Source organism: Zeus faber, assembly GCF_960531495.2.
Source record: "Zeus faber genome assembly, chromosome: 4".
In the NCBI taxonomy this organism is placed as follows: Eukaryota; Metazoa; Chordata; class Actinopteri; order Zeiformes; family Zeidae; genus Zeus; species Zeus faber.
The window spans coordinates 14,223,794-14,238,309 of NC_137191.1; the positions used below are offsets into that span (position 1 = coordinate 14,223,794).

Consider the following 14,516-nt stretch of genomic DNA (forward strand, 5'->3'; position numbering starts at 1 on the left):
CTGTAAGTCCTTCAAGCTGGACTTGACTGTTTTATAGAGTTTCCCAGGCGGGGTCAACAAAAAATAACCTGAAAGAGTCGTCATTTGTATTTTTTTGACGCCAGCACAGTTTCTGATTCCTTATCAGTTGAGGTTTTGGGTTACGACCTTTTTATTTATATATTTTTAATTTTTCCTTTTTTTTTCTTTTTCTGTTTTTGTCTTTTTCTTTCCTTTTATTGTTAGGTTCAGTTACAGTTAACGGTTGGGTTTCTTGTATAATTTACATATATTGCCATTTTCTTTTTTCATATATTTTTTTATTTTATTGCTTTTTATTCTGCTGTTGTGTTGTGAGCCGCTGGGATATTGCAATGTCCCTTCTGGGATGAATAAAGTACCTGTCTAAAAATAATGATACAAATTACAACTATTTCAATATATTGTTGTTTTTTATTTAATATTTTGTCATTTTTCTCCTAAAATGGACAAACACATTGATGTTGGGATTCCGAATCCCATGTCGTCCTGATGTGTTCCAACCCAACTGCAATGTTCATATATTAAAATGTTCACAAGCCAGTACAATCAATTTTTATTTGTTGTTTTCCCCATTCAGACCTAATCCTCTGTGACTTCCACTCTTGAGCTGCACTCTTCATTAAAATCTGCAACGGTAATTGTTAGAGTTGCTCTACTGACTTTGCTTATCAAGCATTTTTTTGGGGGGGAAGGAGCATTTAAAACATACTTAACATGAACTGTGCGGTTTATCCATAGATGGCAGCTGCATCTGTGCCATGTCCCATTTCTCCCTGGAACTCGAATCAAACTGGAGCAGCGGGGCTGTTTATCTGCTCTGGGAACAGGAGCAGCGTGTCGTCCTGCTGATAAGGGACGCTTGCTCTCCCACTTTGCTACTGAACACTGGAGTTTTCCACAACTGGACTGGTAGCGCAAAGCTGCCTCAGCACCGGTCAAAGCGTGTGGCACCAAGCTGCCAGCGGCTGGGATTTAAAGATGGGTTTGGAGAGTAGACGTGTGGACGTTCTGCGCTAAACGGTGCCATCTTTCTGACTTTTTGCCTTATCCAGTAGACACTTACCGTGCCTTTTCCTCGGGTTTTGTTTTCTCCACTGTGCTGAGAAATAGTTTATTTGAATTCTTAAACGGTATGAAGCAATGTATTTTAGATATATATATTTTTTTCCCTTCTGAGTTAATCATGTTTCTATGTTGGTTTCCTTGGAGTGCCTTCTGTATCTATCAGAGCCCGTGTAGATCAGACCTGAGTTGTGTATTATTTTACATTTTGCTACAATGGCTATAAATGAGAAATTTTAAGCACATGATTGGAAACGTACACTAAATGCGCTCCTATCCTAAACCGCTCCTACTCAAAAATAGCTTAATTTTTTCTCAGCGTGATGATTGTGATAGATGTTGGTGGCACACTTTGGATCTGAGTTTTGTGGATTTGAAGGCTGTGGATTTCTGTGGTTCACTGGGAATAATTCCAATTCTACCTGTAACCAAAGCAGGAGAGACCTAATTCAGATAATTATTCAGTGTACATTTTTATTGAGGCATGACTTTCGGCGGTGGGGTTATTCTGGGGCCATTGCTTTGTACAGGCCTGAGTCATCTTGCCCCTGCCTGAGTTATTGCTGTAATACAGCTTTTGCACCTGCTGACATGACTCAACAGTTTAGCTGGTTCGCTGCAGATTACCCACTCCAAAGTGCACTTCATAGTCCGTCTTGTGGCTGCTGCGTCACCATTTGATCGTGCCTAGAAGTATTTCAAGTAATTTACATAGACACATGAGTAGCACTGTGAACTATGAATCAGACATGCCCTTAGCTTGGTAAAATACAAAGAGGAGACTATTACCCTTCCTGTCTCATTTCTATGGATTCAAATATTCACATCAACCGGAGATTTGACCTAGTATTAATACACCTGTTTTCCCTGTGCAGCAGCTACAGGAAGTCGCGCTATAACTTTGAATCGGACACTTTCTAAATAAGCAGATCATGTTGTGATTGTATTTCTGTGGGTTTGCACGGATCTGTAGGAGAAGCTGAAGATGGGAGGACCACGTCCTGTATGGTGCTGTTTGATCAAGTCCGAGAGGAAAAGCATCACTCTCAGATCGTCCTCACTGCTACACAATCCCCTCTCAAACAGGAAATCCTTTCCGAGTGAAACGCCGTCCCTGTCGGATGTGCCGGGGGGATGGAGGGCGTAGTTGAATGTGTAAAGTAAGGCCTGGTTGGCCAGCGCCGTCAAGCAGCTCTCCAGGTGGAGCAGGTAGGTGCTGCCCCTGCAGATGGCGGCGTGAGGATTAACCATCCTGCCGATCAGAGAGCCGGAGTACGGCGGGCAGCGCAGCGTCCTCTGGTCCAGGTCCAGCAGTCCTAGGTAGCGACCGTACCGAGCCAGGGAGGGAAGCACAGAGGAGGTGGTGGAGGCCGACCTATTCAGAAAAGAGGGAAAGGGGTTACGTTTCCCTCCGCATCGCGCTCGACACAATCCGGTGTAGGTTGAGCAATGTGCAGAGCCAAATGGGCGCGTGCGATACCTGTGTATGCCTATGAGTCTCCAGTTGAGCAGGTCAGGCAGTTGAAGAGGTGCAGACAGACAAGGCAGCACTGCGTTCCCATCCGGACCCGTAGCCGGGAGGAAGAGAGCGAGCGCAGACAGCAGCTTTCTCACCAAACTCTCCTCGCCGATCACGACCAGCGGCCGGCCACTGAGCAGACAGAACACGGCATGCTGGGCAAACGAGTTCTGCTGTACGAACTTGAGGGCTCTGAGGCCGGCCTTCCTTTTCATCCTCGGGTCAGACCGACGGCTGCCAAAGAGAGCATGGGTATGAGGGAGAGGCGGCTCCGAGGAGCTGGTGTAGTCGGACGCCTCGTCTACGCTCAGCATCCTGACGGGGGAGCAAGGCGGAGAGAATGGGCCATCCGGCATGGACGCCTGTTGAAGAAAGTTCCTGTGGAGGTCCGGCCCCACCCCCACACCCTCAACACTTTGGCCTGAAGTGAGGTGTCTGGCAACGGGCATCTCTGCTTTTTCTTCAACTGTAATAAAACATTTGGTTAGTCAAACTGTCTGATTCATTTCTCTTTTGCTCGCTCTTAATAATGCATTTGCAGCAATATTAGATACAAGACAAACCTGTTTGTTTCTAACATACGCAAAATAAAGCTCCCGTGGGACAGCGATCAATCAGAAAATCAATATCCGTTACCTTGTTGTGGAGCAGCCATCTGGTCTGGCTTGCTGTCTTCACAGACTGGATTTCTCATCAATGGCTGCTCCCTCCGGACCGATTCCTCCTCTCGCTGGATCTCATTACTAAAAGCAAATTGCTTCAAGGATTCGTTGTCAACTACATCTTTATCTGACCAGACAGGCAATCCTTTCCCTTTTTCCCTCCGATGAGCAGTTTCCACCAAGCCCTCTTCCTCTGAGACGTCGTCTCTCTGCTTCGGCCCTCCGCCGTGAATCCCATCGCCCGGAGCTCGGCCATTGGGTTCCTCCTCTGTGATGGCGGTGAGGTCGTCGGGAAAGATGGACTCCGTGGTGCTCAGGATCTCGATGCTGTCCTGGCTGTTGGCACGCCTGGTCGACGCCCGCACGTGTCTGACGCCCGCCTCCGCTGCTGGGCGCCTGAAGCCGGAGTCGGTCGTTCCAACCGGTGTGTCTAACAGAGGAGGAGAAGAGTCGGAGGGGAGAAGGGCAGTTCGTCATTGTGTGGGGGGTGCGTTTGAGCGTTTGCACACCCTCGTTAATCCCATCAACCCAACACCCTTAAAAAACGTTATTTAGTTCCATCCCAATTTGATTTTTGAATCTGGTTCAATTTTATATGACAGTTTCCACATATCCCTACGCTGAGGCTCAAATACAGTTCTACTAGAGTGTACGTGTCAAAAACGAACTGCATTCGCTGCTGCGTCGCACCTCTGTCGCTGTTGTCACTTCCTCGGACGAGACGTTGGGTCCGATACGATTTCTCCGTCCCGAGCACCTCGATGCTGTCGCCGCTGCTCACGCTGCCCGCCAACCCCGCGGCGACCTCCGGGTCAGGGGTCACGGCTCCTCCGTCCCCGGCCTCCAGTTTGATGGGCAGCTCCTCTACGCAGGAGAAGAATGACTCCAAGCTTGGTTGCGCTGCGGCAAGCGGCTCGGTGCCGCCCCTGCTCCCCCTTGCCACCTTTGACCCCGGCACCCTGTCTTCCCCCTCCTCCTCCTCCTCCTCCTCCGAGTTCCACAGCTCGAACAGAAAGTTCGTCAGGTGAAGTCTCCTCGATAGGCGACGAGCGACGCGAGCGGTGTTCAGGACGCTCCTGTCGCTATGGAGACGCTGCTCCGTGTCCGCCAGCTGTTGAAGCGTGACGGACAGGAAGTAGGCGTCGCTGAGTTCTTCGAGGGGCTTGAGGCGGTTCTCCAAACCGCCGGAGGGGGATCTCGGGGGGGAGAGGTAGAACTCGGGGCCCGATAATCCGTTTGGATCGGTGAGGCTGTCGGCCGGATCGTAGGGCAGGAAGTCGGGCTGTTTGAGCTTCCTGTTCGGGTAGGAAGTGACCTGTCGCAGGAGGTCCCTGTGATCCAAGATGGAGCGCTCTACGGCCGCAAGCTCGTGGGCCGCTAACTCATCGGCAGGTTTCCGGAGCTCGACTCCCTCCTGCAAAGTCATGCGTGTGTACCTGTAAGGCAATCGATGACATAAGGAGGTGAAACAACCGCTCTGTGCGCGGGTGAAGCGACGACGTTGATACCCGCGGCGACTTACTCGAGCTCCTGCAGTTTCCTCTGCAGCTCCGTCGCGAAGGCTCGCCTGTTACCCGTCTTCAGGCTGTCTGAGGCCTGGGAGAAACACGCCGACAGCTCGGAGAAGTGCTCCATCAGCTTGGTTTGGTCCGAGGACACGTAGGCCATGCAGAAGGGCCGCACCATCCCCCGGGCCTCCAGGTCGTAGAGCGTCAGGTGCTGGACGTAGGCGAAGGCGCCTTCGGCCGAGTCCCCCATCACCACCTTGGAGTCCTCCGTGAAGTGGATGCGGGGGCCGTGGGACGACGGAGAGGCGGACCCCGGGTACGGTGCCTGGTAGTCCACCGACATCAGGCGCACGGAGAAGTGGTTGAGGTCGAAGGTGCCCAGCACTCTGGGGTCGTCTGGTATCGTCAGCACGGGCTTGGGTCCGACCTGGCAGCGGGCGCACACATGGAAAACCGATGTACAGAGGCACATTATTACAGTGAAATGACGGCTGCGCAGACAGAGCATCTCCCACGTTTTCCATTCAAACATATAGCCACCCCATGGTGATCTGCCCCCCGATCCTAATACCCCACCCAACGTGACAGAACCCACCTGCTCTGAGAACTCTGCCACCAGTATGAAGTCGCTGTGGTGCTGGGCTGCAGTCATCCAGGGGTTGCTGGGAGGCAGAGGGGGCACGGACAGCTCCTCCGGAAGAGCCCGGTGGCCCCCCCGGCGGTGCTCCACCTCGTCCCCAAAGCCCTCCGTACCCCTGAAGGCCAGCACGTCCGGAGAGCCGATCATGCCTCCACCTCCGCCCCCACCGCCCCCCCGCGGCTCCTCGGAGAGGGCTTCGAGCTCAGCCCGCGGAGGAGCCGGTTGTCCTCGGTGATGACCGACCGCTGAGATACCAGATATCCGATCACCCCACCGGACCGCCGCGGTGACCCCAGTCCCCCATCACCTCCACCCCGGCAGAGCGTCTCGCTGTGGCCGTGGACTCCCGGGAGACGCGCCGCGATCCCCAATGACTCAGCGATCACCGCCTCAAAGTTGAGGAATCCACTCGAGAGACGAAAAAACTTCGCTTTCAATTTCCCGACGGTGAACAGACGACTTTTTTTTTTTTTTTTTTGTAATGATTATTATTTAAACACCAAACAAACTTGGGAGCAGACGCGGTTGAAGACGCGGCAAAGCGCCGCGCTCCGAGAGAAAGGAGAAGTCCCTGGATCCCGGTTCCTCTTCCCGCTTCCCTTTCTGCGCCTTGGACCGGGGCTCGCTTCGCGTCCGCCCGGCGTCCTTCTTTTTGCCGCCCGCAGAGAACACAACACCGCCCGTATCCCGCCACGTGACGGCGGCAGCTGACGGAGCGGGGGGCAGGGGGCGGGGGGTTGATGGATGGATCCAAGTTTGCTCCTCACAGGCTGCTGCGCTTGCAACCCACGGTTCAGATTTATTTTAGTCCACGCTACAACACAACAGTAACTAAGCATGTCGCCCGAATTCATTACAGGAGACAAATCCACCAGGTTAATAAGCAAAAGTGTCAATAAAGTTGATCCACGACACTACAAGGATTATCTTCAGTGCAGAACCTAGTCTGATAAACGACGTTATTATAGCGTTCAATACGCTTTTAATCCGATGTTACGAACTCTTGTGATTGATATTGTATAAAATTGCTGTGATAAAATACATTCCTCCATATCTTGTCCTAAAACAGTGATATGGATGGTCAGACGGGTCTAAAACAGGCGCAGTGCCGTTCAAGCCCTGTTCCCTCCCATCAAGTGATTTGGTGGAGGCGACCAGGCTTTGTGAGACTCGGTGGCTCAAGGAGATGGGTCGTCGGGTGTGAGCTTTGGTGTCGGAGGACTTGAGGGCTCGATGCCAGGGGATCTTGTGAAAGCCGGCGACACGGGGATCTGGCCTGAAAACGGGAAGCTGGAATATCCCCGGTCATCTTTCACCATCGGTGTCATAATATCAAGCATGTGAGCCTTATGAGAAAAACAGTCACGGTCTGTATGTTCCTATGAGACATATCAGAGCAAACTGGATACCTATTCATCTCATCTCTGCCCCAAAATGAGATGAAGAGGATTCTTCTGGACACACATCTACACTTAATTGTTCCAGGTGTTTAAAAAAAACAAAAAACCATCGCCATTGTGCCCGGAGGGTTGCCAAGTTTCGCTACCAGACCCCCCTACAGCAGGATTTATTGTTGGGATCTGGCTAACGGGGCAGAGAGGGAGTCCGCCGGGGCCGCCCGCCCGACATCCGTGGACATGGTCTGGGTCTACGATCACGACACCGTCCCACCACCCCGATGTTCTGCACGGGTCTCCGGGCGCCCTTGTGTCACCGGCTTTCAGAAGCTCACCTGGCATCGTACCCTCAAGACCTGCAACACTGAAGTTCTCATCTGATGATTTATCTCCTTGAGCCACTGAGTCTGATGAAGAGTGGTTCTCTCCTTAAACCATTTTTATTCAAGGCCCGGGGCTGGAAAAATCAGGACGGCAGCATCTGATCCATCACGCAACCAGGTTGCCTTCACGCTCAGGTCTGGTCTCCGGGCGTTTTTAAACTCGCACGTGCGTTGCCGGCTTTCAAAGGATCACCCGGCATCGAACCCTCAAGTCCTTATCCAACGACTTATCTCTTTGAAGACTTGGATGGAAATTTAGGACTTTAACTTGTGACGGCAGCGTCTGAACCATGATGGCACCAGGCCTCCTTCACACTTGCTGCTCGTCTCCTAAGTGGCTCACTTTTCGGGTGTCATGGCCTTCGTTTGGGACTCGGGTTCCCCAGCGGGTTCGTTCCAGATTACGGTCTTCAGCCTGAGTAGCTGCAGATAAGAGTCGCGAAAACTAAACAAGCAAATTACTCTTTTGCTGGATTGACCCTCGACTCCCGAGTCATTTAATAAATTATATTCTGTTTGTTGTCTGTTTTTGTCAGCAATTATGTTAAATACCCATCAAAGTAGTTTATCCATGTGTACAATGTATTTTTCCCCTGTTGTTGTTATTGGCAGAGTGAAATGCCAGAACAGAGATCGATCGCTTTACTTTAGCAGTTCATGACAGCGATTCATGACAGTGATTGTCACGTGTTAACATTTCCCCCTGAAAAATCATTTCACTTGACCTTGTATCATAGCAAGACTTTGAGGTAATCCTATAGTGGCCTAAACCCAGTAGCCACGTAGAGTATAGTTAGGATTATAGAAATCATGACGGTCAAGCGGTGTGTTTGATCACACCCCTAAACCCCGGCTTACTTTAAATTGCTGCAGTTCAAAGTTACGACCTTCCTAATAATTACGTTCATTTGTTGCAGCGGTAAAAGCTTGTATCACACCGAAGCTTGTTCCAATAGGTCATCATTTTGAAATGATTCAACAAAAGAGGAACCTTGAATGAATAACTGCTGACCACTTTATTTTCACCGGTAGAATTCAATTCTCTCATCAACATTCACACTGTGTTAGAAAGCGTCCATGTGTAAAAATGGAAACCTCAACCATCATCTTAAGGGTTAGTTCACCCAGAAGACAAACACGAGGAAAAGGCAAAGTACCAGGCAAAATAAAAAATATATTGCACACTTGAGTCTTCAGTCCGACTATCAAAGAAGTATTGCATTAAAGTCAAATATATTTGACTGATGAGGCTTAAATCATCTATGTTAAAGTAAAATCTTGTTGTTTTTTTTACTTAGCTATGAAAGCATTGCATAGTGTGAATATTTTAAAGTACAGCTAGGCCAATGATGGTGAGCTGAAAATTCGCAGTCCTTCAACAGGCCAGAGCTTATTGGCGACTTGTGTAAGGTCCTCATTATTCCGTCTAACAGTATACATGGTTATGTCATGAATCCAAGCCCTAAAATTTACACATGAGGCAGCACAATCACACGCAGTCATCTAAAGAATTCTCTCTCAAAAAAAACCAACATTTTCTTAAACCGAGTCCTTAAAAATTGACTGAAATATTTCCTTTTGATTTGGCGGCATGTGTAGCGATCAAGCACATCCTCAAGACAAAGCTGCTGTTTCACATAAACACTTCCATAATCTCCTTCTTGGCACATCTCCTTCCCTTGAAACAATTTCACTATCAGGGTTACAAGTTGCAAGAGTCCAGTCCATAATTGTAAGCCCATTCCTTTGACCGGTGTGGAAGTAGATGGAGAAACATTAGACTTGGGTCTCTTCCTACACAGTATACACAACTGGCATTGTGAAGGTAAAAGTCAAACCTTTGACCACAGCTCTGCACCGGTTCTCACCTCCTGTGTGCAACTATGTGGCTGAAAACTCTATATGAGCAGTATTTCCGGCTCTGACATGGCACAGTAGAGCATGAAGCCCACCTGGTCCACTTGGTCTTCAGACAGACTGCTCAGGAGGTTGACGGTCGGCTTGAAATAGCTGAGCAACGTGCCTTGCTCCAGGTGACCGATCAGCTCGGTGACGCACTGTTGGAACCGCACGTCCCAGCTGCGTCCTGACCAGTCGCTCTCCCGGTCGCTGATGTGCAGGATGAGATTGGCCAGCGGGGCGGAGGAGAGGGGCCGCAGGGCGGGGTTCAGCTTGCACGCCGCCTTGAGGGTTTTCAGCGTGAGCCGGCGGTGCCCCTGGTCGGCGGCGTCGAGCTGGGCCAGGCGCTGGGTCTCCCAGGGGTAGAGGGAGAGGTGCCAGGCGTTGACCCAGGGAGCGGTGAGCTCCGGCTGGGCCGTCAGAACCACGTCCCCTTCCCTCAGGACGGGGATCATGGAGAGGAACAGAGGGTGGTTGCCGCTCTCTGCGCCTCCTGGCTTTGGGTCTTCAGACCTGCAGAACCAAAGTATTTCAAACAATATCTGCGTAAGACGAGGAATTTCAAAGCGGTGGATACTTAATATTGAATTACAATATTGAAAAACATTATATTGCCCATTCTAACTGAACCATATCAATGAATCAAAACTTTGTTTGCTAATAATTTAGTCAACATTATCAACTGCTTTTTCACTTAAATATGAGGGACGTGTTCTGTTGTAGGGATGTTATGAAATAATTGTGAAATATGTTAAAACTATATATTAAACCTGTCATTGGTTTGTAATTAAATAAATATACTTTCTTTTTTTTTTTTTTTTTTTTTTTTTTAATTCAAATTCCAGATGAAAATTTTAGAAATTCGTGGTGCTGAGCAGAAAACTTCAGTATCGGCCACAAAATTGGAAGTCCCCAATAAAAATACAAGCTTCGTGAAGGACACACACACACACACCGGATCTCAAGGCGGAGGTCGGGTCCTCCCAGCACAGGTCTGACCAGACAGTCCAGCATGCTGCTGATGGATGGCCAGTTCACTGTTTCCATTACAGCCTTGCTGAGCATGCTGACCAGCGCCTCTGAGGAGAGGTACCCCCCCACCAGGAACCTACAAGCACACACACACACACACACACACACACACACACACACACACACACACACACACACACACACACACACACACACACACACACACACACACACACACACACACACACACACACACACACACTCTTTCTCATTGGAGAAAAAAATCCATACCATCCCTTTCTAACCGTAATAGTGTTTCCACTAGCTATAGGAGAGCCATGCGAGCCATAAAGAACCCCATTACTCCTTCAATATCATGGAGGTTAAAAGAAAGAAACAAACAAACAAACAAAAAAAAAAGGCGTTAAAAAAAGGTCTTCAACTGCATGAAGCGTATGAGAAGATAACTGCTGGTGTAAACGTCAAGAGTTGATGAAAATCTATGGTGCAGTTACCGGTCCCAGTAGCTGCGACCTCGGGGAAAGTACTCCAGGTTGTCACGTCGCACCATCCAGTGCAGAGGGTGAGTGATGAGCGTCTCCTCTCCAGGGATCAGACGCCACAGAGAGGGTTCCAGCTGCAGAGGGACCAGCAGACACGCATGGTCCGCCCGCACCACCTGCGCGCACACGCACACACACACACACACACACACACACACACACACACACACACACACACACACATTACTCGGTGTGTGCTGGTGTGCCATTGAGGTGTCTTGTTAAGAGGAAAGCAGAATGGATGTGGAGCGTTTGTGTGAACCTCCAGGTCGTCCAGCAGAGAGCCACCAAGGCTCATCTCTCCCAGGGGCATTTCGGGGAGCCGTGTGTGGAGGAAACCCTGGATCTCGGTGCAGATGTCCAGAGCCAGGGCCTGAGCCCGGTCCACCTCCTCCTGGGGCAGCGCCGCACGGGTGTGGTAGAACTGCTGGAGACGATCCTTAAAAAAAAGAAAGGGTTGACAACTGATGAATATAGTGTCAGCGTGTACAAATACAAGGGCTGGGTGTTGGGGCAGGATCTCACAATTCGATTTGGATACAAAGGGTCATGATTCCATTCAATCCAACATTGATGAGAGCGCTAATAATATGACATTTTATACATAATGATAATTGCTACCAACTTTTCACTAACCGATCGACGTAGATTACAAACATATTTCAAGGAACAAATTCAGTCTAATAGAGAAATTCAATATTTTAATGTATTTGTGAATATGGTGATATTTAATTTACGCGGAAAATGGTTGCATAACTTCCAAACAAAGTATTGACACCACAATTTTCCAATCCATTCAGGAACTGAAACAATAGAATTGATTTGCACCGGAGTATTGATTTTTTATTTTATTTTTATTTGTTAAAATATTTGTTTATCTGCTTAAGCCAATATTGTGAAAAAAGAAACCATATGAAATTCTCACACCAATGTTTCTTTTTATTTTATTTTTTTTAACCTGTGCTGTCAGCATGCTGGGCATACAACACAGAGTATTTTTATGCCATTGCATGTAGGACAGAGTTGTCTGCTCGTGGAGTTCAAGTTCTCAGCCTGCAATGACACTCTTTATTCATTCTTTAATCATCGAGAACTGCTGCAATAACTCTGTCCTGTGGACGACCTGTGGGATGACAATAGCACAGTTTTTGTTACACAACGCCACCAACTGCCCTCTTTGGAGAACGATTTCACCATGGTTTGGTCCCATCATTACTTCTTTAAGACGGGGAGAATCACGGGTGAGACAAATAGACATAAGCACCTTCCCCACGTGGAATCTGTAACATTGTGGGATAAAAAATATCCGGCAAAGGCAGTGGGTAGTTATTCCAATATTGGCCTTCTTCACGGAGAAGTTGTGCACGGAGTCTGTTCCAACATGGATGATTGTTACAGATAAAGTAAGTAATGCTCGTGAGAGGTATCTAATATCACGTGAGACTAGGCAGTTAGTTTTAGAATTAAGACCAGCGCTTTGCTCCCCATCTACCCGCCCCTCCCAGACGGCAATGTTACTGCTTCCATTCACACACACTTCCATTCACAGCTGTACCGGCAATTTGCCAGAAATTATACTAGGTCAAGAGTGGGGAAATTTACGGAATGGTTTTTACAGAACATAGATACCGGCTCCCATTCTTACATTACACCAATACAGAACATTGCCAGAAGATTTACGGCTTTCAGTGGGAAAGGGACTATAGAAACAAACAACTTGTACATGGAAAAACATAAACATAGAAACATCAGACAACAACAGCAATTAGGCAGATGGCCTCTTCCTGTGATAGCTATGGCAGTAAAGGGGGGAGGAAAGGAGAAGGATGCAATCAGGGGGATGTTCGAGGGCGTGTGTGTGGCTGTGATGAGTCCGCCTGTGTGTGTGTGTGTGTGTGTGTGTGCGTGTGCGTGTGCGTGTGCGTGTGCGTGCGGTTGGAATTATATTCTAGCGCCTCCAAGCAGCAGAAAAGGCCACGCAGCCACCCCTGAGTCCCGCAGCAGTATAGACACTCCATGACCGTAGGAAAGCTCTGAGTACCCCGCCCTGTAGCCAAAGAAGACCCCCCAGCCCCCAGAAGCCAGGAGCCCGCGGAGCAACAGACACGCATGGCCCAGAGGAGCATAAACCATTCCCAGAGAGAGCGAGAAGACCATGCACCCCTGGCACACACAAACAACCCACCCCCACGTTAAGACACACCCGCAAGCGCAGAACCCGGGCCGGGGGTGCCAGGCATGGACCACAGGCCTGGAGCCAGGTCCCGTGCTGACAGACCAACCCCCAGAACCTCCCGCCCCACAGATGAGACAGCAGGGCCCCCATGCACACCAACTCCCTGCGCAAAGGCCGGGCCCGCCATACCGCAACCAGCCCGATTGCCCCACCCTGCCCGCAGACACCCAGAGATGTGGCCCCTCCGCCACCACTGGCACCCGGGGCCCCCGCCGCAGAGAAGTCACACAGTGGGAGCAAGGCCGGCAGCCACCTCCCGCAGAGCAACCCACACCCACGACGGCGAGCAGCCTCCAAGGGCCCTGAAAACCCCCCAGCGGCGCTCCCTGCAGCCCCACCGGGTCGTGGCAGGCCGGAAACCACCCGTCACCAGGAGAAAACCTCCAGGACCCGAAACCAGCCGTCAGGGTGCCCACCCGGTTGCCGCCAACCACACCCCCACACCAACCCACGGCTCTTCAGTTGAATTCCTCCTCTCGAGCTATGCTTCTGTATATTTACAGGCCAACTAAATACTGTGCAACCTTTTTTGATGGCCTTGCTGAACTGCTGTCTATAATCTGTATCTGTGTATTTAATGTTGGTGATTTTAACATCCATTTTGACAACCCCCAGGACAAAGGGACCAAAGAACTGTGTTGTGTTCTTGATAACTATGGACTGACTCAACATGTGACGGAGCCCACACACAACAAGGGCCACACTCCTTTTCAACAGCTGAACAATTTCTTGGCACTACACGATGGTTTTGATATCTTCCAGTCAGGATTTCGAGCACACCACAGGAGTGAGACTGCTCTTGTTAAGGTCTTCGATTACATCCATCTAAACACAGACGTTGGCAGAATTTCAGAATTAGTAATACTGGATCTCAGTGCTGCATTTGACACAGTTGACCACAATATATTATTAGACTGATTGGAAAACTGGGTGGGACTTTTGGGCACAGTACTAAACTGGTTTATATCCTACTTAAAGGACAGAGACTACTTTGTGTCTAAAGGTAATTACACATCTGAGCAGACAAAAATGACATGCAGAGTTCCCCAAGGCTCCATTCTGGGGCCTCTTCTGTTTAGCATCTGCATGTTCCCACTGGCTCAGATTATGGAAAACAACAAAATATGTTACCATAATTACGCAGACGACACACAAATTTACATAACTATATCCGCAGGGGACTATGGTCCAATACAAATCACTGAGCAAGTGCATTGAACAAATCAACGATTGGATGTGCCAGAATTGTCTCAAATTAAACAAAAACAAAACTGAAGGAGTTGTTTTTGGGGCAAAGGAAGAACAAATAGAAGTCAGCGCTCAGCTTCATTCGGTGGATAGAAAAAAAAGCACAAACCAAGCCGGAAATGTTGGTGTAGTCATGGACTCGGACCTACATTTCAACAGCCGCATTAAAACAATTACAAAGTCAGCCTACTACCTTGAGAACATATCAAGGATTAAAAGACTTATGACGGCAGCAGAATTTGGAAAAACTTGTCCATGCATTCATGTTTAGTAGACCAGACTACTGTAACAGTGGCTTTACTTTTGGTCTGGGAGAGGTCTGCTCTCAAGATTCAAGAGGTTTATTCGTCACATTCATACACATACTTTCATACATATATGAAAGTCCTCTCTGTCCCCAGACACA

The 14,516-nt window shown here is 49.1% G+C and overlaps 2 protein-coding genes across 3 annotated transcripts in view; both read right to left on the reverse strand.

Moving 5' to 3' along the window:
- Nucleotides 1-565: 565 nt before the first annotated feature.
- smcr8b (Smith-Magenis syndrome chromosome region, candidate 8b) lies at nucleotides 566-5,643 on the reverse strand. Its single transcript, XM_079998527.1, has 6 exons — nucleotides 5,368-5,643; nucleotides 4,787-5,199; nucleotides 3,955-4,700; nucleotides 3,239-3,694; nucleotides 2,564-3,068; nucleotides 566-2,458 (listed from the first exon to the last, which is right to left on the reverse strand). Exons 1-6 carry the CDS (start codon nucleotides 5,557-5,559, stop codon nucleotides 2,014-2,016), a joined length of 2,757 nt encoding a protein of 918 aa, XP_079854653.1. The 5' UTR covers nucleotides 5,560-5,643; the 3' UTR covers nucleotides 566-2,013.
- Nucleotides 5,644-8,184: 2,541 nt separating this feature from the next.
- Nucleotides 8,185-14,516, reverse strand: part of mief2 (mitochondrial elongation factor 2) — an 8,593-nt gene continuing 2,261 nt past the window's right edge. For both annotated transcript variants that reach the window (XM_079999921.1, XM_079999922.1), the window contains exons 5-8: nucleotides 10,889-11,065; nucleotides 10,579-10,742; nucleotides 10,047-10,199; nucleotides 8,185-9,604 (exon numbers count right to left, since the gene is read on the reverse strand). In XM_079999921.1, the coding sequence (XP_079856047.1) occupies nucleotides 9,091-9,604; nucleotides 10,047-10,199; nucleotides 10,579-10,742; nucleotides 10,889-11,065 (1,008 nt within the window). In that variant the 3' untranslated portion in view covers nucleotides 8,185-9,090. The remainder of the gene's footprint in view (nucleotides 9,605-10,046; nucleotides 10,200-10,578; nucleotides 10,743-10,888; nucleotides 11,066-14,516) is intronic.

Coding starts and splice junctions, on each gene's coding strand:
- smcr8b (XM_079998527.1), bottom strand. CDS start 5,559: ATGATCGGCTCTCCGGACGTGCTGGCCTTCAGGGGTACGGAGGGCTTT. Junction 5,200..5,367: donor TGGCAGAGTTCTCAGAGCAG/GTGGGTTCTGTC, acceptor GCCCGCTGCCAG/GTCGGACCCAAGCCCGTGCT. Junction 3,695..3,954: donor AAGTGACAACAGCGACAGAG/GTGCGACGCAGC, acceptor CTCCTCTGTTAG/ACACACCGGTTGGAACGACC.